The sequence below is a fragment of the Micromys minutus genome (assembly GCF_963924665.1).
Source record: "Micromys minutus genome assembly, chromosome: 8".
Lineage (NCBI taxonomy): Eukaryota > Metazoa > Chordata > Mammalia > Rodentia > Muridae > Micromys > Micromys minutus.
The window spans coordinates 55,270,944-55,297,037 of NC_137977.1; the positions used below are offsets into that span (position 1 = coordinate 55,270,944).

Genomic DNA, 26,094 nt, shown 5'->3' on the forward strand with positions numbered 1-26,094 from the left:
AACTCCACAACACTGAAGGCTAGAGAACAACCAAAAAAGGGAGGAAGGGGGATACAATCGCAAAACAAAAATGCACTCCATGAAAACAATTTAGAAACTAAGTATTAAGCCTGAACATTGCTTTTTAATACTAGGAAGGCTGAAATGTACCTAAGGTTCTACCATAAAAGACAGACTTAATTATAATCTGTAGTCAGTACAGAAAAGTCGATCACAGCTTAACCGAGGGAAGAATATGCTAAGGAACAAACCATTTCAATTACGGTTTTCTATCCCTGGAAATATTTACAGAAAATTTAAACGGTCTCCTTGAAAACAGTGTTCTTTGTACCTGATGCTTCCTTTGAGGCAAACAATCATGTAATCCTGGGGCAGGGTTAGTCACAGTCCTCTCAGAATATACTAGTTCATTTGCCTGCGTGCAGAAGCATGCACATTCCTCTTCAGGCAGTGCACCTAGCAACTTTAGAACCCTGCCAACCTTGAACCTGTATCGGGCAGGCTACATACTACCATCTTTGAACAACAGTAGTCGTCCCATCCCAGTATTAATCAAATGTAGAGCATTTGAGTGTATTCTTTGGGTACTCAAGTATGTAGGCTAGGAGGGCTAATCCAACCGCCACTGTTTTTGGGGTGCATGTGAAGTACAAGGCGAAACAACATTTTGTAGGAAAACGTTTTAGGCAATGCAGGAAAAATCCCCTATTTGTTACCATACGCCTATGCATAAGTGGGCATGCATATGACTGAGATCATATGCCCTTTAAGAAGGGACATGCATAGTACAGAAATGATTCTATAACCTAACCCAAAGAGAGGATCTAGCAAACTGTGCCTCTCTCTCTGTGCCCATATTTTCAATTGTTTGAATAAGAGGAAAAGAACATGGAAGCCTGCATTTCAGGCCCCAAACCCAACAACTCCAAGATTCTTACAGTAAGTCCAGATTGCTATGTCATGAATTTCTTTTATGAATTGGTCAGATTCATTCGTTGGAATTTGGGAACACTGGCTCGAACTTTTTCCCTGTGTTTTGGTGTTTGTAACTAACTGGACACTTCTTATTATCTTGGACATTAGGATGTGCCGAAAAATAAAGCAGGCAGAAGTGGAAAGCTGAGACATTTCAAATTTCCTCTCAGCAAAACCCCACAGGAAGCTGACCAACAACTGTACTAATGAACATTTTAAAGGCCTTCAGAGAAAAATGATCCTGAAGGGCTTTTCCTATTGATTTCTGCCAACTGCAGTAGTGGTTAAGGAAGTGTGGTATAGAGACATTTGGGAGCATCTCTGTCCCAAACTTTCTCCTAGAATATGCTGTCCTTACCAGCTTCCAGGGCTGGGTTTGGGGTTCCACTCAGACTCTAGTCAGCTCCTGTTTACTCTTCTTGTTTCTCTGCAAGCCCATACACTCACTGTGATGGTTGGTTAGTGGTCAACTCAACAGGATCTAGAATCTGAGAAGTGGATTTCTGGGTGTGCCTCTGAGAGATTATCTTAACTGATGTGCAAAGGGCCATCTTTAAGCAGAGGATGCTGGACTGGATTAGAGAAAACTAAGCAGCAGCAGCAGACACTGATGGCTCTCGGCCTTTTCATTGTGGGATGAAATCTGATGAGCTGCTTTAGCTTCCTGCTGCCTTGACTTTCCATCCATGATGGAATGTTACGTTGAACTCTGAACTAATATGACCCTTCTTTCACCAGACTACTTTATTACAAAAACAGAATTAAAAAAATCATCAGCAACTTTCCTGCACCCTGGAGATGACTGTGCCTAGTGACTCAAGATGAGATCTGGCAGGGCCAAGATGGTTACCTGCACCTGCCATCTGGTGGACTCCAGACACCTCTTCACTAAGATCTTAACGCACAGGGAAAATCCCCTATTTCTTACCATATGCCTAAGCATAACTGGACATGCATAGGATGAAAATCAGATGCATTATAAGAAGGGACTTACACAGTACAGAAATGATTCTACAAACCTAATCCAAACAGAATCTAGCAAACTGTGCCCATCTTCCCCAAGGCTGTCTTTCTTCAGCTCTAGCTTACCAAGTAAAATTTGAAAATGGAAGTAGCCATGGCTTCAATCACTATGCACATTTCCTATATATTAGATACCCACTGATAGTTGCCATCACACCAGGCTCAAAGCAGTACAAAACCAGTGTTCAGCTTACCTGAGCCCCCTCAAATCCATGTACTACAGATACCCAGCTCTGCATTAGGAGACAGGACTTCAGTTTCAGTATTTTAAGTCATAAGGATTTGCCCTCGTGAATGAATGGATTAATGTCCTTATAAAAGACATTAGAGCTTGCTTGACAGGCAATGTGGCTCCCTTTGCTTCCTATCCTTTTGCTATACACAGAAAGTCTTCTTTGGAGAAGGCAGTAAGGCACCACCTCAGAAGCAGAGCAGCCCTCAACAGAGACAATAGGGATGTCAGCATTTGGAGATGGATAACCTCCCATCCTCCAAAATAAGATGGGCTTTATTATTACCTAGTCTCAGATAGCCCATCACAGCAGCACAAGTCAGATACTGAAAATGGTCCTTGATTTAGTTCTACATCTTTAAAATGGGTCAAGTATCTGGTAAAATGCAAAATATCAAAAACTTTTAAATCTCAAGTGCTCAGGGTTCAATTAATCAGAAAGTTATGGTTTTGTCCAGATATAATACTTATAAAACTTCAGATCTTGTTTGAGAACAAAAGCAGAAATATCAAAAAAGGAATTACATTTCAAGTAGATATGATACACCTCATTTTAAGATGGCTTTGCATGGGTGGAGGAATAAGAGGAACAGTGGGTTTTAGGGGGAAAACACCATGATGCTTAGACCATAGTGGCTCTGTATCACACAATTATCCAAACTCAGAATTTTTAACACCAAGAGTCAACCCTGTGGTCATCAGCACTTCTTCCACTAAACATGTTTAAAATATAGTATGAAGGGTAAAATAAAAAAATAAAATCAAACAGTTTAGAGATAATCCGTTTATTCAAAATATAGGGAAAATATGTTTTTTCCTTCAGAATATTTCACAGATTAGTATTTTTATTCAAGTGTGTTTGGCAGTATGAGTAACTGCCACAGAAACCAAAACAGGGCACTGAATTCTTTGGCACTGGAATTACAGACGGTTGTGAACTTCCCAATGTGGGTGCTGGAAACCAAACTGAGGTCCTCTGGAAGAGCAGTATGTGCTCTTAATTGTGGAGTCATTGCTCTAGTACTTGAGGATTTTATAAGTATATGAGATAATACAATTTATTAAATACAAAATAACAAAATATTAAGTACAAGAAAATCCCAACTTATAAATTTTGGCAAGAAATAACCTAACTACAGAAATTATATACCAAAGCAAGTTCAAGGAGACAGTTCCTCAGTTTGGTGAGGAGTCTCTATGATGCTAAATGGGGACTTCACCTTGACTATAAAGACAGTGAGTTCAGTCTTGGCTCATTTGTGCACGTCTTTAATTCCTTATCTCAGCATTAAATCACGTGGAGTGAGTGCATGCAGATGGAGGTGAGGGGATAGCCTTGGGTGTCATGCCTCAGGAATGATTGCCTACCTCATTTTTTGAGACAGTATCTCTGACATGAACCTCACTCATTAGACTAGACAAGCTGGCCAGCAAGCTGGAGGAATCTCTTCTCTCTGCAGTTCTGAGGCTGGAATCACAGCATGCTCTATTATGTTTGTTTTTTATTTGTTTTGTTTTGTTTCAACATGAGTGAAGCATGAGTAGCCAGCACATTATTCAGTTGTTGCTTTGAGAGACAAGGCCTCGCTATGTAGCTGTAGCTGTGCTGAAGTTCCCTCTGTAGACCAGGCTGGCCTCAACTCAACCAGCCTCTTCCACCAGAGTGCAGAATTAAGGATGTGTACCACCTCACCACACCAAGTCCTTTGACTAAAATGTTTTCATGCTCAAAAACCGGAAGCTTCTTCCTTTTTTCCAATTTAACATCCTCCTAATATACCTTAAAAGATAAGAGCAATGAACTGATACAGTTTTACATTTATCCATCTTTAAAATCTAATTTTCTCATTATCTACTTTAAATTCTCAATTCTGTAACCTCCATATTGACATTTTGTTTTAAAACTCCATAAAAAAATCTTTAAAATATTAATTATACATGAAACTAAACTTTTTCTTTGCAAAACTTTATGAACATTTGTATTTGCTTTTCAGTTGTCATGTATATATTAGTTGGGATTAATAATTTATTAAATCAATTAATTTTATTTAGGTAAACGCTAAATTCCTCTATATATAAAATAAAAAGGCAATGCTCCTTTGGTATTATAAACTGCTTTAAAGCATAGGATGTAACAACTTTAGAATGAACCGATTATATTTAGTATTGAGATATGCTCTTGCAAAGGGAGCACTAACTCCAGCATGTCAGTCAGTCATTACAGCACATGTCTTTTCTAATGCTTTCCGGGAATCGTATATATTATTGTGACAAACATATTGGCACTTATAACCAAGATATCTCTTTAGAAACTGTCATTTTTTGAGACATGAGTATATTTTACTAGGTAACATGACTCTCCCAGACCTACCTGATGCTTATCCTGTCACAATCTTCCCTTTTTACACCAGGCAGGACAACTTACCAGAAAACAGGATGTCAGCAGCAAAGAGACCTTAGTGTTAGCAAAGAGCTTCTCATCTAGCCAAAGAAATACGGTGGAACCTCAGTGGCTAGGGAACACAAAAGACAGGGCCTACTCGGTTGTATTTGATGTTAATAGTGCCTTCACAGCATGAAAACATTATTTAATCATACGTACTTAGAAATTCTACATAACAAATTTATTCATCAAAAATTTGGGGGAAATTATTTGACCATACACTAATTTTATCAGGCTTTTTAAATGCATTCTTTATGCTTTATTATGTAATTTTCATTCTTGATGAAGATGTTTTCTACTTATTATAAATATTATTATTTGCTTAATAAAAACTACAATATACAACTCTGTTCAGTTCTATCTAGAGATAAAATTGAAAGACTATAGTAAATAGCTTTAAATTATAATTGTTTTTAGATTTTCTACACTCATATTTTGTTCAGTTTCAGATGTCATAACACCAAAGCTTTTAATAGATTGATTAAATTTTCATAGATCTCGATTCAACAAACATAAAATGAATTGTCAACTGTTAAGTATTATCAAGATTATCTTACAAAGAAACAATTAACTGAATTAAGTAAATAAAAAGGTTCTACGGTATCATAATAAAAGAACATTCCATTAACACTGAGTCACAATTTACAAAGAGAAAAATCTTAAATATCCAATTTATGAAACCTTAGAAGTAACAAATGACCCTTATGATAAAACAATGTAGGTATTCTTGAAGCTGCTTGAAAATACACAGTACACACACATTCAAATATGAAATTTAGACAATTTGGGGAGAAGTTAAAAGATTTTACAACATGGAATTAAATGAATAGTGATGAGAATATCAATAAAAAACTGAGTCCAGATAAACGGCAAGAAAAGAAGTTATCCACTTGTGAATGTTAAAAGCTGTCTGGTCTGAAGATCCACGTACTACTTCAGGATGTATCTCAGTGTCTTCCACTTTTGTTTTCACATAAAATTGGGCCTATGAATATTTCCAAGTTCAGATTCTTAGAAATAAATATACTTGAAGTGGTCCTAGGATAACGCATGGCTTATGCTCACTTGGTCAGTGTAAGTAACAGCAAAGAGCACATAACTCATTGTGTGGTGAGTTTATTGTGGTGAAGGCTTATTTTCCTCTTCACATCTTTGGCGACTGTCTCCCACTGGTATCATCGACCAGGTCTCTCAGGCGAGATAAGTGTTGTAAAGCCCTTCGTTAAAAGAAAAATTATAAGCCAATATTGAGAAGTAAACAGCCAATATAGAAAATAAGAAATGATGATCACATTATTTAAACTTCAAAGTTACTATAAGAAATTAAGTTACCAAAAAACTTAAAACTTTGAGAATGTTTTTATAAGCTGACAGCTGAGTAACAAGTAATAACTAAAGTAAGTTAGTGTGCTGTAACTATGTGCTTTAAACGGGCTGTTCCATTTTTAGTTAATCTGACAGAGCCTAATGACAATAGTATTCCAGGTGTCTCATTTAATAAAACATTTTTTCATATACTTTTCCCAATAGCTCTGCAGAAACAATTCTTTTCTTTTGTCATACTACATGTATTCTGTAGAAACAAGGCTTGTAATTCATCTAATAGTTAGGGTAAAGATAGTTTAAATTTTAAAAATATAACTTAAAGTCAGTAAAAATTCTCAGGAAAACTCATTTTTGTTGAAAAAAAATCAAGTTAACTTCTCCAGTAAGGATGAATATGTATACACTTTTCAAAGTATGCGTTATATAAAAGACTGGCATCATCAGCTTCAAACTCTATTAACTATGTGTAGGAGAATGGAACTCAATCCTTATCTTAGTCTCATAAGTCAAGAACCTTAGGCCCAGTATTAGTTAGACTCAATAGCCTGAGTCTGAGAGAGGAAAATTAGGAAATGTGCTTACACTTAAAAGCACAGGAAGAACTTTCTGAACAAGAAAACCCAGTAGTACAGGCATTAAGACAACGAGCTGACAAAAAATAGAACGACTATAATACTGTAGACCAAAGGACACTTATCTTGTAAGTTAAGAGGCAGCCTACCAAGGGGGAAAAATCTGTTTCAGCTATATAGCACACACAGGTTTAGTGTCTAGAATATATGAATATCTCAAAAAAAAAAACCTTAAAACATAAACCCAAAACAAAACAAAAAACAAAGAAAGAAACAAAGAGAAAAAAAACCAGCAACCAAATTACAATTGGGGCAGGAGCACTGGAGAGATGGCTCTGTGGTTAACAGGCTCCTGTAGCTCTTACAGAAGACTTGGTGGCTCCATTTCCCAGTACACAAATGGTGGCTCACAACCTTCATAACTCAGAGAATCCAGTGGGCTCTCCTTACCTCTAAAGGGACCAGACACACGTATGGTACACATATACACATGCAAGCAAAACATTCATACATATAAAATAAAAATTAGTCCAAAACATTGCTTTAGTTGAAGCAGATAACTAAAAAATTTAATTAAACATTAAATTGAAGCAGGTAATTTAAAAGTTCTCAAAAGAAATACAAGCAAAAAAAGGAGGAGTATCAAGAGTAACACAAAAGACCCTGAAAATCTGTGTGGAAATCTAGTACTGTAGCATCCTAAAGTATATGCATACACATATTAAAAGCTTAAATGGAATCACCCCATTACAGTGGCACAATGCCTTTCCCAGACACCATACGCTATCACACAGAAAACCCACTGTCAAATATGAGTTACCTCTTCCCAAAATGTTTGCCAGTGCAGTCCCACAATCTCCCCCAAATAATGTGGACTATGACCACTGTTTTTAGCTACCCTCCAATATTTAATGGTAAAACCCTACCTCTGAGAACACCACATACTTAAATCATAAAACACAGAGAAGCCAAGCTGGTACCAAGCTGAAAGCTGCATCTCTACTGACTAGTTTTTGTAGCACTGAAAGATACCGTGCATGTTACTGAAGGAGAAAATTCATTATCAAATCTACCTGGTTGTGAACCCTCTGAGCTAGAACTAGCAGCCTGGTAAGATGTGCATCTAGTGTAACAGTGGCATAAATGATATTGGAATAACCAACACTTTCTGCTTGGATTTAAGCTCAGCGGTATAAGACATAACTCCTTCCATTTTGTCCATTATGGCCAAGACCCCCTGGCTAGGTGGCCTTAAATCCTGAGGAGAACCTATTAGTATTATAAATGTGCATGGTATTACAGTGACTAATGACCCATCTCATAATCCTCATCAGGAGATTCTATTGTAGATGGTGATTAACACTGGCACCCACATCTGGCCAACATGAAGACTGGGGAGTGCTCAAACCTAAATGTGGCATCTATATTACACCCATTCCTCCCAAGCCTCAGAGATCATCTTACCTCATATCTTTTTAACCAAATGCAAACATAAAAGACCATATTGCCTGACAATAGAAACAACTTGTAGTATTTACATTTTTTATTTAGAACAATATGACTAAGTAAGATAAATGTACCTTTCTATAAAAGTACACACACACACACACACACACACACACACACACACACACACACACACAAGGCATATGTATAGATGTCAGATAACAACTTGTAGAAATGCTTTTGCCCTTCTACTACATAGGTTCCAAGAACTGAAACTGGATCGTCAGGCTTAGCAGTAAGTGCTCATTCCTACGGAACCATCTTGCCAGCCTCAGCTACATTAAATAATGGTGCGTATATGACTAGACAGACTCATTTCATGCACGTTATTGTACAGCATAGCCATATCCGTACTACGAATCTCACATCTCTGCTTCTATTCTGAAATAAAGAAAGAATCGGACCCAGACATATCCATCCATTACATTTTGTATGTCCTGGTGTATCTTTTAGCCCTTAGGACTATTTAAATTAGTTGCACAGATTTAAAAGCAAACAATATTCTTAAAAAATAATGCATGCCAAGAATAAGAAGACACTCAATGCTGACCTCTGGCCTCTACATGCATAAAAACACACAAACACTACACGAATACACAGACCACATTTTATAATGTTTGCTACAAGAACCTAAAGAATGCTGACCATACTTTTACTCTGGAAACTACTGAATTCCACCCTAATTTCTATGAAAGGAATAACTAAAATGGATTTGTGTACAAACTAGTAACAATACTTACTTGTGAAGAGACCTAGTAATAGGAATCATATTTTCCTTCATCTGTAATTTGGAGAAATCATCCTCTGACACCTATTATTAAACCCAAAAGAAACAAAAATATTTGAAATATTCAACTCATTGAACCAAACTATTTTTCAAAGAGCAATTAATACTTTCATTGTTCCTTCATTCTAAAACTACAACAACTTTGACTTTACTGTTCAATGTTCCTAAAATATGCTTCTAAGCACATGCCTATTAAAGAATCACACTTCCTTGAAATTACATCTTAACAGACAAGGTCAAGTGTCACTGATGTTTAAGAGAGTAAATGAAGGATGGGTTACACTGATCTTGCAGCTATGACTGGAGTGCCAGAGGGAAAATGACCCAGACTGTGAGACACTAAGGCTGACTCACTCATATACAATGCTCAAAATGACTTTTGTAGAGCTCTACTGAATGGCAGTAAAACTCAGGAAAATAAGCCAGGCACAGAAAATCAAACAATGAATGATCTCACCTACATATGAAATCAGAAAAGTACCATTCTTAAAGCACTGAGGTTGGAGCTACAAGCAGTTGTGAGCCAGCCTATGTGGGTGCTGGCAACCATATTTGGGCCTTCTGTATAAGCAAGCTTTCTTAAGCACTGAGTTATTTCTAATGTCACTGGACCACAGAGTATAATTAAAGGCTGAGTGATGACTAATGAAATGTTGGTAAGTATATGATATCACACGCAGAAGGGGATAAGTTCAAGATAGCTGCCGTGTAACTATGGTAGTCATATTTTAAATGTTCTCACCATAAAACAATACCTATATAAGGTAGATATACACTAATTAAATTGATTTAGCCATTCAATAATCTATAACTATGTAATATATATTATATCAAAAATATAAAAATTTTGTCTATCGCTTGCCATAAGTGGCAATTAGAAGTACATATAAGAGAATTTAAATTTTATGGCTCTGTACTTTGAAAATTCATCTGCTACATGAAGCAGAAATATATCTTTCAAAATTTCTAGAAATATACAATTTTTTAAAAATGTATTACAGTTAGAAATGCCAATAAACACATAATAAAAATACATTTACTATTCTGAGATAGAAAGGTGGAGAAGTCTAACATTAAGAACATTCTAGGTTTCATAGAAACTCTAAGAAGCTTCTGTGTTTGTAAAAAGCCACACAGTTTAATTCTGTAGGACATGTAAATGGCATTGATGCCTTTTCAATATTATAACTGTAGCAGCAGCTTCGCTAAACAAGATGTTGGGCATAAGCATAAAATAACTTGGAAGCATAAGAACAAAATATAACTTTAGAAATGTAATTCTACTAATACTAGGTGTGAGTGAACGAATTTCTCATTCACTGTGCTGGCATGATCATTTCCAGACAGCTAGGTATGCAGAGACTCTGAGCAAGTCTGATATAAGCTTGAATATACAATGACCCTACAGTTCAAGTGTTGATCCTCCACTGGTGGAACTATTTTGGAAGGCTGTAGAAACAGAGTAGAGAAAGTTGACCACAGGGCCTGCCGTTGAAGGTCACACTGGCCTCCAGCCCCTCCCTTCACTCTTCTATTCTCAGTAGGCTCATGAGATGCACAGCCCTTCCCCATTCTATTCCCAGACACCACTGTCCCTGTTGCCTTCATGTTCTGCCTTACTATGGGTCCAGAAATCAGAGGAGCCAAAGACTATGGACTGAAATCTAAGAAACCACAAGCCAAAATAAACCACGTTTCTTTCACGTATCCCACCACTAGCATGAAGAATTAATACAACTTTAGACAAATTTATACATATGTCTCAATTCCTAAGTTTGTGCTTACTTGCTTAACCTCTTCTTTTGGCTCTGTATTTTTATTCTGATTAAAACTTTCTTGTACTGCTTGAAGGTTAAACAACATTTGTTTCAAGGCTTCCACAGGACCATGATGCTTGCCTCCAGATAGAGTGGAGCTCTAAAGTAAAATGAAATAATAAAATTCAAATATAAAAGAACACAGTATATTGCATAATATCCCTCAACATATAATTAATACAGAAACCAAGACAATGTATTAAAATTGGTATGTTAAAAACCAAATCTTCTCTACCTGTGGTCTTACCATCAGACCCTGCGAGCTACAATACCAACCTGCCAGAAAGGATGAACCTACTGGTGTAGTCTAGCATGACCATGAGGAAATAGTGCTTTCTGACTGAATCTGAGGCATGTTCCATAGAAGGGAACATACAGAAAGCATACAGCTAGAGGAGGCCACAGGTCTAGGACATAGCTATGCTACTGTTACTCTGCTAAGAGTCCAAGCTGTCCAGTTGCTTTCTAAACACTTATTATAACCATAGACCTGAGCTGCTCTCAGGGAAGTGTCTTTCTGCAGTGGGCATTGGCAGCAGTCAATGGAGACATACATAACTGGTTAAAATGATGAGAAAACAAGATATACGCAGCCATAATTCAGACGTCTATATTAGAAACAGCAAGGATAAGGGAATATGAAGGAAGAGGAAACAAGAAAGAGGCGAAAGATATGGAGAAGTGCTGTGGTGTCTTCTGGAGCTCTGGACAAGACCTAAGAAGATACACCAACCACACGCCCAGCATAGATGGAGGCCATCCTGGAGGCCATCCGTTACTGAGGAGTGACTGGAGTTGACAGTTGCCGGGAAGTTTCATTGCTCCAGCAGACAATACCACACTCATCACAAATAGGTAGCACTAACCAGATTTAGTGTATTACAAAAACAAACACACAAAATAACAATTGAACAAAAGAACATAAGATATGAAGCAGATAGAGGGGTATGTTGGAAGCATATGGGAGAACTCAAAAAGGGTAAAACTGGGGCAGATAAGAACATATATCATATATATGTATAAAATTCTCATCAAAGTGTGGTGTGTGTGTGTGTGTGTGTGTGTGTGTGTGTGTGTGAGAGAGAGAGAGAGTGGGGGGGAGGAGGGAGAGAGAGTTTGAGTGTGTGCACTGATTAACACTGTAGGCATGAGGTATGACTGGAGTGGTGCTGATATACCCACTGGAGAAAATTTTTTAAAAACCAAACTACTAACTCATTGCCTCTCCACACTCTGCCTTCAAGTAAAAGTATTTAGAAATAATAAACAGTTTAGGATATTCCTCCTAGTTCCTGACTCTTTAAAATGAATATACATTTATACATTTACATAGTACCTCTAAATCCATAGCTTTTGAAATGTTCTTTTCCAATATGTAAAGAAAGTTATCAACTGAGTGAAACTAGATTTCAAGCAGATTTCAACTAAATTTCAAGTGTTTTCACTGGTCAGGACAAGGAAAAGAGAAAGCCGTAGTCACTAGCTTGTGAAAATATCAAATTGTGCAGTCACTATGGAAATGAAATGATTAGCCCTCACGCCCGGCTATATGACTCTCGGATATACATCCAAAGAACTGCATCAACATGCCACAGAAAAACCTGCACACTCATGTTCACTGTTGCACTATTCATAACGGCCTGGAAACAAAACCAACCTTGATGCCCGGCAACAGCTGAATATATAAAGAGGATGTGGTATAAATCCAGCAAAGTTTCATGCAGACATTAAGAAAAATAAAATTATTACATTTGCCTAGAAAATGGATGAAACTGGAAATCATGTTACATAGCTAAACTCAGGAATGCCACCTTTCCTGTGATATAGACACTAACTATACACGTTTTCACTCAGAGACGCTGCCCTTTTACTTTAGGGCCTTTCACTTACAGACCTAACAACTGCCATACTGACTTTCCATACACTGCGAAATATAACAGTACTTAACTATACAACAGTGTGATAGACTGTCCGCAGACAGTCTGTTCAGAATTGTTAACTTACTTGCCTATTTGGAGATTCACACCTCACGATGCTCTGGAACTACAATCATGCTTCCACCTCTGAGCTCCACTGGCCCATGACATTTCTTATGAAGTTCCGAAAGTGGCTACTTTATAGTTAAAAAACCCAAAATACTTCTTTTCTCAGGAGGTTGGGGAGAAGAAGTCAGTGCTTACATGGTTTAAGGCTTAGCTTGGAAAGATGAAAAGACTCTGGAGACAGTTGTTGGTGATCTATAAATAATGTCATGCTACTAAAATGTCACTCAAGCATATACTTAAAAAATGAATTAACATGACAATGTTACTTCATGGCATGTATACTTTACTACAATAAAAGCTCACAGGGGAAAAAAAGAAGTGTAAGGATCCAGTTAGGCTTAAAATCAGTACTTATTCAATATTCTGAGACTTATCACTGCAATTTAATAGTGAATGTTTAGGGAAGTGATTTTTTTTTCCTGATTCAGTAATGTTTCATACATACAAAACATCTATTAAACTTCTAAGGAACAGACTAAAAGCTGACTCCATGTGAGCTGGTTATGGAGAAGTATCAGAACTAGAAATAGGACCTAATCAAAACAGAAGAACAAAGATTGACCTGTGGAAACTGAGCAGTGCAGAGAAACAGAAGGTAACTCATTCTTGAAAGAAGTCAGTCAAACAAACAGAGCTCTGTCAAGAGCAGGGAAACAGCTTCATCAAAAAGTAAGTAAGGCATTCTCAGTAAAAACAGAGTAGCAATCTTACCCACAAGACAAAATTAGCTCTCTCAAAGTTTGTTAACTTCTTTTGTGACTTCCCCTTCAAGCCAGGTGAATAGAGAGTATTCCTCCTTACTGGCAACTTGATAGATACTGTACTAGTTTTAGTTACTTTCCTATTGCTGTGATAAAAACACCACAACCAAGCCTACTTACAAAAGAAACCATTTATTTGGGCTTACGGTTTCAGAGGGTGAGAGCCCATACAGTAGCAGGATCAGCTGAGAACTCACATTATAATCTACAAGTAGGAGGCAGAGAGGAAACACATAGATCTTTTGAAACCTCAAAGCCCAGCCCCCAGAAGTGGAGATGACACACCTCACCCAACAAGGACACATCACTTTATCCTTCCCAAACAGTTCCACCAACTGAGGAGCAAGTATTCAAATATATGAGAATACGGGGGCCAATCTCATTCAAGCTACCAGAGCACCTTTTTGCTTAAATTAAGATAACCTGGAAGTCTGAAAACAGGAAACCATCACAAATAAAAGAGCCCAAATTTAATCCACTGCTGAAATAGACACCAAAATTTTATGGAGAATAAGAGGCCCAATATGAAAAAACACAAAAACAAAATCAGCCATCAGTTTGTTTATCCAAGATAGTAAATGGTACAGGGAGGGTGAAGAAAACCTACCCTTTGTAGTTTTATCAACTGAGAAAAACCTTGGAGTCTAAAAGTCCAAAGTCTGAGGTCAGCATTTGGAAACACACAAACAAACCCTTGGAAATGATGAGAGTTACTGCTGCACAGTCCAAGAACTTTGAAGCTCCAGCAAACTAATAAGTAAACTATTTAATCTCACCAACAGAATGATTGGTGAAGAATTAGAAAGCCACCAGTCTACACAAATAACTACTCTCTGCCTTCTCTCTGTATTCCAGAAATATTTGATAGATGCCTCCCAGCTAGAAGATTTACCACTTAGAGAAAGAACTGAGAGTAGCTAGAAAGTGAACAACTAAGTACAGGCAGCAGAGGCCCCCGGAGCACACAACACAGGGAGGTAATACAGCAGCACTAGATCCAGCCCTTGTCCAACACGATGCCAACTTCCTCACCAATCGTAGGATGGATGCCAAGAGTCCTCAGGCCCAACTGACACTCTACCCCACACAACAGTCTCCAATGTCTGGCAGCCAAAAAGTAATTCTCACGTCCAATCTTAACTTCTCTCTTTTTCCCTTTCCTTTTTTTGTTCTGTTCTTTAGCTCCTACTCTTATATCTCTATTTTTTTAATATCTTCTAAATACTTATCTAGTTTCACATGTAATTTTCAGTATAAGACATTTTTTTGTTGTTTTGCCTCCTTTTCTCTCTTTATATTTAGTACTGTTTTGACTTTGTCTTATTCAAGAAAAGCCTTTAATATTTTTGTTGTTTTGTCTAATTTTACTTACAAATTTTTCATTATTGGGAAATCATTTTCATTTTTTCTTCCACTTTATTATATTTGTTAGTTTCTGGGTCTTTCTATCCTTCTAGAACCTTCCCCCAGCCTGCTTCGTGACTCTATTTTTCCTTGTTCCGCCCCTGCCCGCACTCGTTTGCTGCCTTTCCACGTGTATAATACTCTGTGGCTACTGTTGGCTTGAGTCAATCTCACCCATATTTCTCTATCTCTGACAGCTTAATATCGTTGATGCTACAATGGTGTGTCCTCTCCTCTCACTGCCACTGCTGAGGGATGGAGGTTTCTTTGAAAGTGAAACATTCCAGACTCGTATGAGACTCAAGTTTAACAGGAAAGGCCAGACACATAGAAAGACAGAACTGGAAACAAGTCCAAGATAAATGCAGAGCATCTCTACGGCAAAGTAGACGGTGTGGAGAGGCCGAGTACGGATAGGGAGTACTATCTAGGACCTATTCCAACCCTCAAAAATTCTCCTGAAATTTGTTCTTCTAACAATGCTTCTCTACTAATGCTATCACCTAGCTGCTTGGCTAAAATACCTTAGAATGCAAAACATCTCAAATGTGGCAATTGCTGAGCACCGCCAATGTGCGTACCCTACCCAACTCACTGCTCTGCTGTGCTGGAGATTGCAGTTTCTTGGGTCTCCTAATGTGCTCCTCACATTATTATTATATGTATTACTACTGGAGAAACACAAGCCTAAATGGTCAACTGGTCTACAAAGAAAGATCATTTCTCCAACAATGGTGTCCTTTGTTTTCCATAAAAAAAAATTGTAGTGACAATTCAAATCACATGTATAAGTTCTTATACTTTACAATACTAAAAGTCCTCAAAATACTAAATTTTTGTACTTTAAAATACTAAATATCCTGAAGCAGTTGTACTTTTATAGATATGTTGGGGAAAATGAATTCAGGAACTTTTGATATTTTAGAATACTAAATAAGAGAAATCAGTACACATAATTTAACTACAGACTTTCTTTTAATATAAACACTAACTTTACTCACCTGATTATCATCATTTATAAGGTCCTCGAGAAACTCATTAACACATTGTGTCCTGGAACTTTGTTGAGGACTGTCATCAGCTTTAACAGGGACAGGAGATTTGCTACACAGGATTTAAAGGATACAAACAGTAATTTTAAAAGCAGGCATCATATAATTCAGTTTTCCCTTAAAAACAAGTGAGGCTGCAGACATAGCTCAGGCAGGAGTACTTGCTGCTGCTGCACAGGACCCCATCCTTCTCCAGCATCCACGTCCTGTGCCTCATAGCCACTTGCAACTCCAGCCCCATACAACCATCTCTTCTGCCTTCCTCAACACTGCAAAGACATGCACACACAACCCACGAGCACGCACACTCACACACAACCCATGAACACACACACACACACACACACACACACACACACGGGTGTGCACTTAAATGTCATGGATGACTCATATTAAAGCTGTGTATTAAGTCCTCCTCCTGTCCCTAAACTGAAACCAGAACTCAGCCCTCTGTATCCTTTGCTTGTCCCTTCCAGTTTTAAAGTCAACACCTAAGTAACCTGCTATTCCTCACTAAATTCCCCAACTACAGAGTAACTTGAAAAGCTCATCTGTTTGTCACAGTACCTTTTCCCAAGGAAATACAGTGAAAGCTGGGGGTGTAGCTCAGTGGTAGAGTCCCAGCCAAGCATTCTGGAGACTCTGGGTTAATTCCTCTATACCATGCACACATACCAAATAAGTAATTTACTTAATAATAGAAAGCTTAAAACTCAGAAGAGACTTTACTTAAGTGGTAGTTTTATGTTCTTCCACAAGACAACAGGACAAACCCACCTCAGAATTATTATTAATGCAGGAAAACTGAGGAAAGATTTAATACTCAAACTGAACATTCGAGTCCCAGTCCCAACTCTATAGGACCTGCAGTAACTTACATGTCTAATCCTGAGTATCTACATTTACTGTTCTTCTTTCAGAGATACTGTAAAATAATTCTCTATGTACATTACATATTTAGTCATCCAATAATCACTTTTTCCTTGATGTTCTCAGTAGTAAGAAATACTCATGGCAAAAATAAGAACTTTCCAAATTAAATTGTATTTATCACAAAATAAATAAAATTATTCTAATTCTTTATATATCATTCCATATTTATAACTTAAAAACACACTATTAGTAATCTTTATATAACCCTTAAACATTGCATGCTAATTATTTCAAGCTCTTCTGAGATGACGTATTCATTAGCCCTTGTCATGAGCTTTTCTCAGTCTGGTCAGTCTTTTCCCTCACCACTCAACAATATGGTTTTATACCATATTGAAGGTACAGTCCAGACATGCTCATTACACAATCCTATTTTTATTTTTAACATTTTCACAACAAAATTTATTTAACGAATGTTTGATTCTTATTAAGTTCTACATTTTCATGTGTGTGTGTGTTGTTATATGTGGGGGGATTTGTGTGATGTGTGAGTGGCATATGTATGTCTGTGTATGTGAGGGGTATATGGGTTTGTAGGAGGTATGCATATGTGTGTGTGCATGTCTGGGCCACAGACAATGTCACATGTCTTTATTATTACCAATCTTAATTTCTCAAGGTCTTTCACTGAACTTTGGCTTTCCAATCTAGCAAGACTAGTTTGCCAAAAACTCCACAAGTAGTCCTGTCTCTTCTTGCCCAAGCACTGGGACTTCAGGTGTGCTCCACCATACCCAGCTTCTTACTTGGGTGATACAGATCCGAACTCTAGTCTGTGTGTAATCGCCTTACCCACCGAGGCAGCTGCCCAGCATTTGCTTTTTCCCTTTACTAACTTTACTGCATCCTGTTTTATTCTGCCTGGTCCTGGAATGCCTTGCCAGTATCCAACTAAGATCTATTTAGTCTTCTCAGCAATTCATCTTTTCTTTTATCTACAAGCACAATACTTGTGACTTGACACTCCAAAAATGAAGTACTGGGTGCGAGTTAACGGGTCAACTCATTGTCAAGTCTTATAGTATAATTCAAACATATACAGTAAATGCATTTCAAAGCCCACTCCTCCTCCCTTCCACTCTGACTTTCCTACTTGTTCTGGTCACAGCTATAAAGCAAGCATTGCAGCTAGTCTTTTACTCACGTAGACACTAACTGATTGGGAAATAAAATAAATAAATAAATAAATAAAGGATGTTAAATAAGTGAGCTAGTTATAAATCTTTTTTAAAAACATGTTGAGTAGCATGAGAAATAAAACTAAAACAAGTTTTATGAGCAATCACCAACACTAGAGGATTCATAGGCAGTTCACCCCAGTCGGAAACTAGCCTCAGTACTTCCATTTTCAATCTGAATCCTCCCAACAACTCTATGTAACTATTATTTCTCTGTCCCTAAACATAGAGAACTTATATAGCTCTCAAAGCATGAAAGTAAGAGATGAGGACAGCAGTCAGTGCTGGTATTCAAAACATTCTACTGAGAAACCAAGAGGAGGAGTCCACACACTTAGCAAGCTGATGGAGGAGGATTAAGAGTGGACGGCCAGCCTAGGTTACAGAGCATGACACTATCTCCAGAAAGAAAACAGCATACAGAATTATGAAATATAATCAACTATTAGAGCCTGAGACACAGATACTGCTTAACAAAATCGCATTTCTGGTAAGTGCAAATACAGTATCACTAATGAAGAAACTCTCTATAGAAGCTCCAGTCAGTACAATATTCATCTTAGGTGTGTAGGCACTTTCTAAATTGTTCTAAGAAAAAATGCCATAAGAAGGTTAAGTATACAAATGAAAAGAACCCTAGAAACTACAACAGACCACATCTCAAAATGCACTGCCATCTCAGTACAGCAGTAACCAAGAGAAAATCAAAATGTAAAGACATGAGTAACAGGTGTTGGGAAGACAACATTTAACAGGGAATTCAATAGCACTGTTCCATTTGCAAAATAAATGTTTGTGCAAGTTCCATTTTATATATATATATATATATATACATATATATATATATATATGCATATAGTTTCACATATAGTCATTATACTTTAACACCAAAGTAAAATGAACATGCAGCATGTATCTTATGGAAGTACACGAAACATTGTATTATCTTATAGTAACAAATGAAAAATGCATCTTAGGCAATATGAAAGCTAGATCGTACCACCATTAATTAAGACATGTGGAAAGTACACCTGATGCTGACATACTTTTTCATTTGGTACACTGAACAATGTCACTTACTTACAAAGTAACAGGAACATTTTCCCATGTCCGTTCTGCTTCAAGCTTATCTAAGGAGCAAGGACTCTCATCCTTTTCCACAGGTTTTGGCAAGTCTTTAGCAGAATGTTTGAGATTCTTCTTAGCCTTCAGGATAAGCAATTCAATTTTGTCACCTAGTTTTAAAAACACTCTTTAAGAAAAAAATAGACATCTCAAAATATCTCACAGTCAACAGGAAATAAAGCATTGGAAATGTTCACATCTATAACAAATCAGGATAAAGGGTGATAATATAGGCAAGGAAAACAGAGATACTTTAATAGCTTTAAAATACTAAAGATCATATATATTCTAAAAGTGTTACATCATAAAACTTCTACAGAGTATACTAATTTTAACATGTCCTTTGTTTTAAAATAAAAAACTAAAAACAAAATATTACCACAGAATGGCTTTTGGGATTGTCCTGGGAGAAGAGGATTTTCACACTGACATTTCAATTCATTAACTAATCCTTTATACTCACTGAAGGAGTCTGTAACTTTTGAAGGTTCAAAAGAATAATCAAGACAATCTACTTTATTTAAAAGCTGAATTGTTCTTTGTGTTTGGTAACTATGCATAGGGCAATATTCATCTTCATTAAATAATTTATAAACACTTGGATTATTTACATCAGGTAGCAAGTCTTGATTATGGAGCCAAATTGGATACTTAAAATCAGGTATACTAGTTACCCCTGAGACATTAAGGTCAGATTTCTGGCTAGTGAGCCATCTCGGATAATTCTTTTCAAGACTGTGCTCTGAACTGTTCTTGAAAGATGATTCTTTAGGAAAAGATAAAGATGATTCCGAAACACATTTATTTTTTCTATTAATAGGTTTTGGGGTTCTGGGCCTACCACATTTCTTTCCATTTATATTTGTATATACACAGGGAGGAACTATATTATCCTTGCTGTTGGCAGCAGCATCTACATAAAAATTTAGACTATTTTTAATGTCCGATGAAGCCTGTCTTCCACTGTATTTCTTGTTTTTCTTGTTTTGTCGGTGATCAGGTGGAACAGAAGTAAAGGAGAAGCATCCATCTGCTGGAAGTCTTAGCAAATCATCAGTTGTTAGGCTAATGGAGTCCAGGTCATTAACAGTCTCTCTTCTATAGTATAAGGGGTTAAAGTGCTGTTTGTGACCAAGATTTTCAAAATCTGAAAAACAAAGCATAGTTGTTTATTTTTATCATAAATAATAGTCAACAGTAAAGGCGACTTAAAAATTTATGAATCATTTGGGTCTTTCCCTCTATCTTTAGTTTTGAACAGAAATTTTAAACGTATTAACTGGTAAATATAACACATGCTTTTTCATACCTCTTCCATATTTAATTTCTATATGTAGCATCAATCAGCCAAATCTGTTTTCTCTTACTGTTTCTTCAACTTTCTCCACCCAGATTGACCTTTTCCATTTATACAATCACAGTAAGCAGCAGAGAAAAGTATACTATTTAAGTCAGTGGGAAAACAGTTAGCTTTCCCTGCTCCCATGCTGCAATGGCCTAGTCACAGAGAATGCCATCTGGTTCTCTTCTCAAATAGATCCCCCATACCCTTCCTACACTCCACACTCTTCTGCTAGTGTTCAGTAGTCTATTAATTCATTTTTCCACACTTGCCTTCATGAAGGTTTTATTAAGGACAAACTTTTAGTATATTATAATTATTATTCCACAGAATACAAATGATAAAAAATAACATTCCTTTCACCAGCTGAAATTAGGCAAATATAAGCTCAGAAAGATCTGGTCTACTTAACAGCTTGTTAAGACAACAGCTTCAATACTCTTTCCATCATGGCACAGAATTATATTTACCTGTGTCCTCTCCGAGGACAAAGAGCTTAGCAAAAACTCCTGGGATCATGACAAGTAGACAATCCATTTTACAAAGTATCATGACTTCAGCAATACAAAGATTTTTTTTTCAAAGTAACAAAACATTCCAACTTTCTAAGGTACATCTCTCAAATATGTTAAATCACTGGGCAGAAAGGAGTTCAAGCAAGCTTAAGAAGTAAAGCAAGCATACCATTGTTTGGTGTGTGCACATAGCTGGAAAATGGTGGTACATTACCAACCTCACCATCCATGTTTACTTTGATAGTGCTTATACCAGAATGTTCTCTAGTTAGGTCAAAATCATCAATGTAGGCCTGTAGCGCCTCGGAAGCAGAGCTGTACAGTTGGTCCTTATACCGGAATGAGCCATCGGAATTGGAGGAGCTACTACCACTTAGGCTGCAGCTTGCCAGGAGAGAAGATACTGATGATTCTCGAGAACAAACTCTGTGCTTTGTGTTTAATTTCGCCATGGCTTTCTCAAAATGAGTCATTCATTTCCATTAAATACTACAATACAAAGACAGAGTGTGACAGTGCCAATGAATAGTGATAGGCAATATAAATTATTAAATACATAAATTTGTCCTGATTAAAATTACTTATCGATAATAGATAATCCTATGTAACCACTGAAAATTTCCTATTATCTTTACTGTTAGTCATTTCATGAATGATTTAGAAAAAAATTTGAGCACCTACTATGTGCTTGGAAATATACAGATAAAAATTATCTGCCAACACACATGGAATACCAAGGAACAGGCATTTTTCTTAAAGTCCTAAAAGCTACTATTGACAGTTCTTTATTATGGTGATATGCTTTATGACATCACAATACCTAACATTTTCCAATAGGTACTATTTTTAAGTCCTATAAGCCTACTGTCATGCATTACAGATAGCTGGCAATCAATTTTAAGTCATTAAATAAAGCATTAGAAATAAGCATCAATATGAAACTTTAGCCAAAAATAAAAAGTAAAATAATATCTACAAAAATTAAACTGCTTATTTCAGAATGGGCTGGCTACATAAGCCTTTTTTAAAAAATGTTAAGAATCTCCTCTTCACCTTCATTTTTCATATACATAATACATTTTAAATTTTTTAAATGTTCTGCGTATGGGTACTGTGCCTACATTTACGTCTGTGTGCTACATGTATTCCTGTTGCCCAGGGAGGTCAGAAAAAGAGCTGCATATCCCATGGAACTGTTGTTACAGACAATGGTGAGTCAACATGTAGGTGCCAGGAATTGAACCTGGGTCCTCTGGAAACGCAGCCAGTGCTCTCAACCAGCTCCTGTAGTTTTAATTCTTAAAAAAGTCTCACATTCTTAAGAAAGCTTAACTGTTTTGGAAATTTATTCAATGAAATCAGCTTTATGGTTTCCTAGTAAAACTGAAAGAGCTCTTAGCACAGTTGTAATTTGTAAACAAGAAAAAAAAAATTGGATAGACCTGTAATAACTCAAGACATAATAGTCCTTGAGAACTGAAGGATCTCAGTACCAAAAAACTTCACACATAGGCTGCAGGGCCTGCTGCAATGTTGCAATGTCAATAGTTGAATTCTGGATGTAATTTTGTAATTTTTTTGTTTGATGTGGTATTTGCAATGTCAAATTTGACTTTAAAATATAACAAATGTGCTGTAGTAGCTCCTGCCTACCCTCCCAGCCCTCTGTGGGGAGGGAGAAGGTGCTGGAGAGTGGTAGCAGGATAAAGCTCTTCTGCTCTCCTGAAGGCTCTGCTATTGGTTTTTCTCTAAAGAACAACTGGACAAAGTCAATTTTATGCTTTCTTCATCCTCCTTACGAATCTTTAAACTGGCTCAACTAAATCCGAGTGGATGATGTTTTATGTCACAAATCAGGATGCCAATTTTACTTCACAAAACCTTAAGAACAAGCAACATCTTCAAAGGGAGAGCTGGTGGTTGGGTTTAGTTCTTAAGAGAGTGGCTGAGAGGTATCCCCATTTACATGACAAAAAAGAAAACCTACAGTTCTTATTGAACGTTTTAAGTCCATACAGAAGTAGAATAGTTTAAGAAAGCCCTGTACACCAACACCCATGCTCCCAACAATTATCAACATTTTTTTTTAACTGTTTATGACACCCTCCCTCCCATTTCGGTCACAGGAAGGTTCCCAATTACATATGTTGTAAGTAAATACCATATTTCTTACCATTCCCTTCGCAAGCGCTGGTTTCAATCTCCCAAATTACAACCATCGTGTTGAATGATAAAAGTCAGGGCACGAAATTTCAGCTGCCTCGATACCAAACACAGACGATGGCGTCAAAAGACTGGCAGGGAGAGGAGCGCTCTGGAAGCGGAGCACAACTCTTGGAATCCACTGCTCTGGTCTGGAACGCTGATTTTGGCAGGCTGCGCAGAGTTGGGCCCTCCGTGTGTGCTGGGTGTGGTTTTCGGGCTGGCTCCCGGGTGGCAGTGTCCCTGTGCGAGCGGACACAGACATGGCCTTGGGTGAGGACCTTCATCCCGCAGTGGATGCTGAGTGACAACGGCCCCCCGCACCCGCCAGCTTTGTCGGGGCCCCTCGGGTCACCGCACCCCGGGACGCCCCTACTCTTCTTCCAAACAGTGCCCTCCCTTAGGAGGACCTTCCCCCTCCGTCCCGCCGCCCAGCCCCGGCGTCTCCCTCCTGCTCCCCGCCGATGGCTCACCGGGACACTTTTTTTTAAAGCGTACACTTCCAGACGCTGGGCGGAGAGCCCAAGCCCTTCCCAAACCGGACGACGCGACAAAGCAGCCCGGAGCGCGACACCGCCCTCCTCAGGACCGCTACTTCCTCCGCCGCGGCAGGCGGGCTCGCCCGCGCTCGCTTTCAAACCGACCCAACATGGCGCCGGGCCGCAGGGCGCATGCGTAGTACCAGACGCCGGGAGGGCGGGGGAGAAGGGGTTCTAGAGCCCCGCGAAGAGTTCAGAGGTCAAAGGGTACTGAGGGGCGTTAGGTCGTCGTCCTCCGGGGAGGTGGGGTCTCTTGTCTTTTCGCTGGGTCAGGTGTGGAGACTCTCCATCTGTGACCCATTCTGTCCTCTTCCAGGAGCAATTGGTGCAGGCTGGGCTTCCCGGGCTGTGGGAGGGGCGTTGGAGGCGCCCTCAGAGATGGAGACCCTTGTCTGAGAGCCACATCCACAGCCAAAGTCATTCCCACCTCCGTGCCATCTCCATCCCGCCCCTGAACCCTGACACACACACACCACACACACACACACACACACACACACCCGGGGCTTCCACCCATCACAAACACGTTGCAGATTCAGGACTTGGGGAGGAAGTCAGATTGGCCTGTGATGGTCTTTGGGGAACCTTGAGTCCCAGGAAAGGATGGCAGTGGGGCCAAGGCGCACTAGGGACCCAGTCAGGCAGCACCGAAAGCGGGAAATTATACAAACATAAAGATCACTAACTTGTGTGACCCTGTCTAACCAGGCTGGGACAGGATATGAAGTGGGAAGAATCAAGTTGCAACCAAGTGCTAAGCCAAAACAAGATGCAATCTCAACAGTGGTCTGTTTTCCACTGACCCTATGGCTGAAGGCACCCTTGACCTTGATCTGAATACATTCTAGTTCATCCAATGTTACATCATCAGGTAATAGAACTATTACCACTGCTGTGTCCTGTATCTTTGGACTCTCTCTAGCCTTCTAAACTTTACCTTCCGGTTGATCTTAGCAAAATTGGCAGATGCGATAAAACACAGTTCAGTCGTTCATTAAACACACATCTATTGGAATTCAAAATGATTCTAAAATATTATACAGCCCATGCAGAAACTTAACAGCTAGTGATAAATGCCAGTAAGTGTGAAATTTCTAAATCAATAACCAGGTTAAGTAAGTGATAAGTAAAACCCTGTGTTTTATGCTAGGAAAGGCCCACATTGGAGACCAGCCAAACAAGGTAGATGCCATAATCTTCAAAACCCCAATTAAAAAAAAAAAAAAAAAAAAAAAGCCTAAGGTCCATCTAGGTATCTTTTTAACCTATATTTCTAAAGGTTCTTCAACTTTTTTTGGCTTTGGGGTGTAGCTCAGTTGGTAGAACACTTGCTTAAGATGATAAATTCAATCCTCATACTAGGGGAAAAAAAGTTTTTTTAAGCTTCCCAGTAATTGTTTCAATAAGAGTGGCCCCATAGGCTAGAGTGTTTGAATACTTGGTCTCCAGTTGGAAGGACTATTTGGGAAATATTAGGAGGCGTGGCCTTGAGGGGGGAGGTTTGTCACTGAGGAGTGGGTTTTGAGGAATGAAAAAGCTTGTGCTATTTCCTTTGTGTGTCCAACTTGTAAATCAAGATGTAAGCTCTCAGTTGTTTTTGCCTTTGCTCAGACATGATGGACTCTAATCCCCTGACACCAATAGCCCCAAATTAAACAGTCTCTTTGACAATTGGCTTTGGTTGTGGTGTATTAGCACAGCAATAGAACAGTAAGACATACCCATTACCGCCACCTTAGAAGTGTGTTTTTTAATAAAGATATAAAGTGTTAATGGAAGAAACATAAAAGAATTGATAAAATATGCTGACCTAAATAGTGGATCCAAATAATTCTACTTCCACTTTATTCCCTTACAGGTTAACAGAGATGGAGCTCTCTGGGACTTGGAGAGTAGTATCAATGGGCACTAAAATTCTGGACTAGATTGGAGAAAGGTAAAGAAGCCAGGACTTTTATAGGAAAGGGGAGTCTATAATATTGTGCTGTGGACTTTTTCCAATATAAAAGGTATCACCTAGTTATTGTGCCTGTCTGGGAAGCCAAGAAAGAGAATATAAGTTTATGACCCAACCTGAAGAGTGTTAGGAGAGAGCTAAGGATTTCTAAATGTTATGACATTTATTCATTAAGGTGTATTAAGGTACTAAAGGGACAGTTATTTGAAGAACATTTTAGTGATGATTATAACAGTTATTTATAAGAAACTGATGTTGTTGACCACCTTGAACAAAACCACTGACAGCCTCAAGCATTTTTGCCTATAATAACTCTCATAACCTTTATGTGCCCCTCATGACCATCATTATCTCCTTCCT

General features: G+C 38.2%; 1 protein-coding gene across 1 annotated transcript; it reads right to left on the minus strand.

Moving 5' to 3' along the window:
- Positions 1 to 4,950: 4,950 nt before the first annotated feature.
- On the minus strand, positions 4,951 to 23,825 carry LOC308423079 (lung adenoma susceptibility protein 2). Its single transcript, XM_080919710.1, has 9 exons — positions 23,712 to 23,825; positions 23,210 to 23,481; positions 21,260 to 21,525; positions 19,559 to 20,326; positions 19,139 to 19,289; positions 15,893 to 15,995; positions 10,650 to 10,781; positions 8,818 to 8,888; positions 4,951 to 5,890 (listed from the first exon to the last, which is right to left on the minus strand). The coding sequence occupies exons 3-9, from the start codon at positions 21,507 to 21,509 to the stop codon at positions 5,818 to 5,820; spliced, it is 1,548 nt and encodes a 515-aa protein (XP_080775836.1). The 5' UTR covers positions 21,510 to 21,525; positions 23,210 to 23,481; positions 23,712 to 23,825; the 3' UTR covers positions 4,951 to 5,817.
- Positions 23,826 to 26,094: the final 2,269 nt, after the last annotated feature.

Coding starts and splice junctions, on each gene's coding strand:
- LOC308423079 (XM_080919710.1), bottom strand. CDS start 21,509: ATGACTCATTTTGAGAAAGCCATGGCGAAATTAAACACAAAGCACAGA. Junction 19,290..19,558: donor ATCCCAAAAGCCATTCTGTG/GTAATATTTTGT, acceptor TTTTAAAACTAG/GTGACAAAATTGAATTGCTT. Junction 8,889..10,649: donor CAAAAGAAGAGGTTAAGCAA/GTAAGCACAAAC, acceptor GTTTAATAATAG/GTGTCAGAGGATGATTTCTC.